Raw genomic sequence first — 3,184 nt, 5'->3', positions numbered from 1 at the left:
ACACCCAAGAGCCAGAATTCACAACGCCCGCCGGCCGCCATCACTGACCAGAGATCAGTGACTTTCTATTGGGTCCCTCAAAAAGAAAGAGCGCTGAAGCTCTGAAAAAAAGGCAACTAACCAATACAACTATCTGACAAGAGGAGATGCTTCTAAGTTCTGATCAGGGCCTTAAAAAAACTTTGCATCTCCATCAATAATCATAAAAGTAAATTCTAGATTCACAAGGCCATTATTTTGATCGGTAATAGTTTCATAATAACGATTCAAAGTATTTCAGAAACAATTTTGAAGTCTCCATTCAAAGTATTTTCAATTAATTTCAGAAATAATCTTGAATAACCTAAAATTTGGTAACCTCCATTTAACAGATTTCAGAAACAATTTTAGAATAACCCAATTTTTTCAATTTTGGAATAACCCAATTTTTTTTTTAACCTCGATCCAAAAATATACACAACTGATTTCAGAAACAATCTTTGAATAACCCAAATTTCTGAAATGCCAAGAAGGTTCTGAATGGTATTTGGTCAATCAAGACAAGACTCTACCCCGTTGACGTCAGCCAATGATGGAGCTAAACAGGTGTTAATGTGTTGAAAGTAAACACACACATGAACAAAAGTAGAAAAGATAAAAAGTTCCCCTGTTATATCCAAAGTAATAGCTGACAATGAGAGCTCCAATACAAATACCAATCAATAGTTTGTACCAAAAGAGAATCCAACCAGATTTTGGGATTATGGATAAGTGCTACCATCCCGATTATCAACATAAATCTGGCTTTTCAATTAATTACTATACAGTAATACTAATAATCAGTTAGGAGCATCCTAATTCCATACCGAATTCTCTGTGATCAAGGAAAAAATTATGATCAGAGAGGGGATTTTTGATGTTCAGTAGAGAAGTGCCCTTTGAGACCTGTCATGAAAGATCCCATTGTAAAGAGCCATTCTGTTGGGTGGCATGTGGGGCTTTGCAAGCGTCTGCATTCTACATTCTTGGTTATTCACAGGGCTTCGTTTTCTTCCGGAGCCCTCTGAATTATGGGTCAAGGGATCGACCCTCTTGGAGCTCACATTTTCACCATTTTGGGGCTTTTGAGATCTCACATGGCCCGGACGAGAAGCAGACGCCAGTGCATGCCTTCTCCTGTACTCTGCATTGTCTCCAGATGGCTCCACAACATCTTCAGAAAATCGCACCTTCTTCACCCGATTCCGTCTCTTATTATCTGCAAAAAACCATCACAAGATTCAATTTCATGCAAACAGAAAGATTCTACAGATGGGTGTAAGAAGAATTGCATGTTTGATTCATCCACCATACCTTGAGAGCGCTGACCCTTAACCAATTGGGTACTGGGCAAAGCGAAAGATCTCTCGCTACAGGCAGAAAGCGAAAGATCTTTGGAAGGAGAGCTGGGCGCTGTTTCACAACAGCGCACAGACCCCAAAGCTTCTGATAAATCCCAATTGATCTTCCATGAAATTGAGCTCCAATTCTTGGTTGAAGAAATACAGTGCTCCACGACAGAAAAGCTATTCAGTGACTCAGAACAAAGAGATCCAAGCCCCCCCTCCTTGTGATTCCCTGCCGAATCCTTCCTCAGTTCTAAAAATTTCTGACGACCCAACACCAAAAGCATCACACTGCATCCAGAGACCGCCATGACAGTTATAAGCCCAATCCCCTGCGAACTCAACATGACTGTCATTGTTCCCCTCCCTCAAATCTACCCAAACACCAACACCAACAACTGTCCCAACCCAAGCTTTTTACCCAAGCAAAAGCCCATGAATTTGCTGCTCTTTTCCTTCCCTTATAAAGAAACCCATTAGCCTAATAACAAGAAAATCAAAATTAAAGCAAAAATTAAAAAAAAAGCCTTTTCAGACGGGCTGATTCAACAAAAGACAACAACAAATCCAGTCGAATGAAAACCACAAAGTTTGGTACAGAGAGCCCACTTTCCATGAGACATGTTCCAATAAATTCTCTGACCTTCCATGCCCCACCGGTCATTCTCACACCAATAAAACTCCCGAGCTTCCCCTACAACTTGCCCCATTGTATGTCCCACATGTGTGCAGCGAAATGAATAAATGCCTTTAAAATAAAAAGCACAAAACTCCTGCTCACCCTTGATTTCCACCGAACCATGCAAATCCCGTCTACTTCCTTCCCATTTCCCACTACAAATTTCGGCCTTTTTTCACAAGGGTTTCTCTCCATTTTCCCTTCCGCGTACGCTTCTTTCGGGGGCCACTGAATCTTATCTTCTCTTCCTTCTTTACGTTTCTTCTTTGACCGTCAATTGCCGGCAAATTTTTTACGTCTCACGATTGACTCGTAACGGAGTTGGCTTTCCCAGCCGGTTGGAACAGCGATACCGTTTGTCCGTTTGTTCATTCCGGGGCCCACCACCGGCCGCTTGGCGGTCTGATGACGTCACTTGCCGGTAACTTTTGCCGTCACTTGGCTTCTTTTTGACGCTTCTTCAAACCGTCAAAGCCAAAGTTCCGTCGTTTCTAAAACCGCTACTTTTGGAGGAAAAAACGGCAATCGATGGAACGGTGTGGATTGTTTCCAAATAGTTTTGGGTAAATCCGTACCGTCCGTAGGTCAATTATTGGACCAGCTTTAGCATGGGCCAAACGGTCCAAGGGAAATTTCCCATGTTTTTCTTGGAATATGAGAATGTCAATACATTAACATTTGACATTTGAAGTTTATATTATTGTTGAGAAGTTGGTATTAACGAGGCTAATATGATTTGTATTTGAATTTTTTTTTATAATTTTATAATAAGTTGGCTTGGTCTTCTCAAATTATGGTTGAGGAAAATAATTTTTTGAGATAAAGAATTGTTTCTGAAGATCTTGAGAATATGTTAGATTGTTTTATCTTTTATTTTCATAATAAATAAGATTTCATAAAGAGTTATGATTTTTCTTTGAATCTACCTTGACTCTGTAAACCTCTCGAGAATCTCAAAATATATTGGATACTTGAATATACAATATTCTTCTAAGGATAAAAATCCAAATCTAAAGACAAAACAATACTTTTATTTTATAGTTATTTTCTTAATTTTAAGTGTTCCAATGATATTTTTCTTAAATCATATTTTCCACCTAACAAAACTTGTAAGTAGTTTCAAGTACATAAACATTAAGTC

The 3,184-nt window shown here is 39.1% G+C and overlaps 1 protein-coding gene across 1 annotated transcript; it reads right to left on the bottom strand.

Moving 5' to 3' along the window:
* Nucleotides 1-627: 627 nt before the first annotated feature.
* LOC131068717 (uncharacterized) lies at nt 628-2,265 on the bottom strand. The gene is made up of 2 exons (XM_058003971.2): nt 1,333-2,265; nt 628-1,237 (listed from the first exon to the last, which is right to left on the bottom strand). Exons 1-2 carry the CDS (start codon nt 1,718-1,720, stop codon nt 900-902), a joined length of 726 nt encoding a protein of 241 aa, XP_057859954.2. The 5' UTR covers nt 1,721-2,265; the 3' UTR covers nt 628-899.
* Between the last annotated feature and the right edge of the window lie 919 nt (nt 2,266-3,184).

Source organism: Cryptomeria japonica, chromosome 11 (genome assembly GCF_030272615.1).
Source record: "Cryptomeria japonica chromosome 11, Sugi_1.0, whole genome shotgun sequence".
In the NCBI taxonomy this organism is placed as follows: domain Eukaryota; kingdom Viridiplantae; phylum Streptophyta; class Pinopsida; order Cupressales; family Cupressaceae; genus Cryptomeria; species Cryptomeria japonica.
The sequence above is the reverse complement of the archived record's forward strand: the minus strand, read 5'-3'. Positions and strand labels throughout refer to the sequence as shown.

Bases quoted from the DNA above. Each gene is read 5' to 3' on its own strand.
- LOC131068717 (XM_058003971.2), bottom strand. From the start codon at position 1,720: ATGACAGTCATGTTGAGTTCGCAGGGGATTGGGCTTATAACTGTCATG. The intron at 1,238-1,332 runs GTATGGTGGATG...GGTTTTTTGCAG, and splicing joins TAAGGGTCAGCGCTCTCAAG to ATAATAAGAGACGGAATCGG.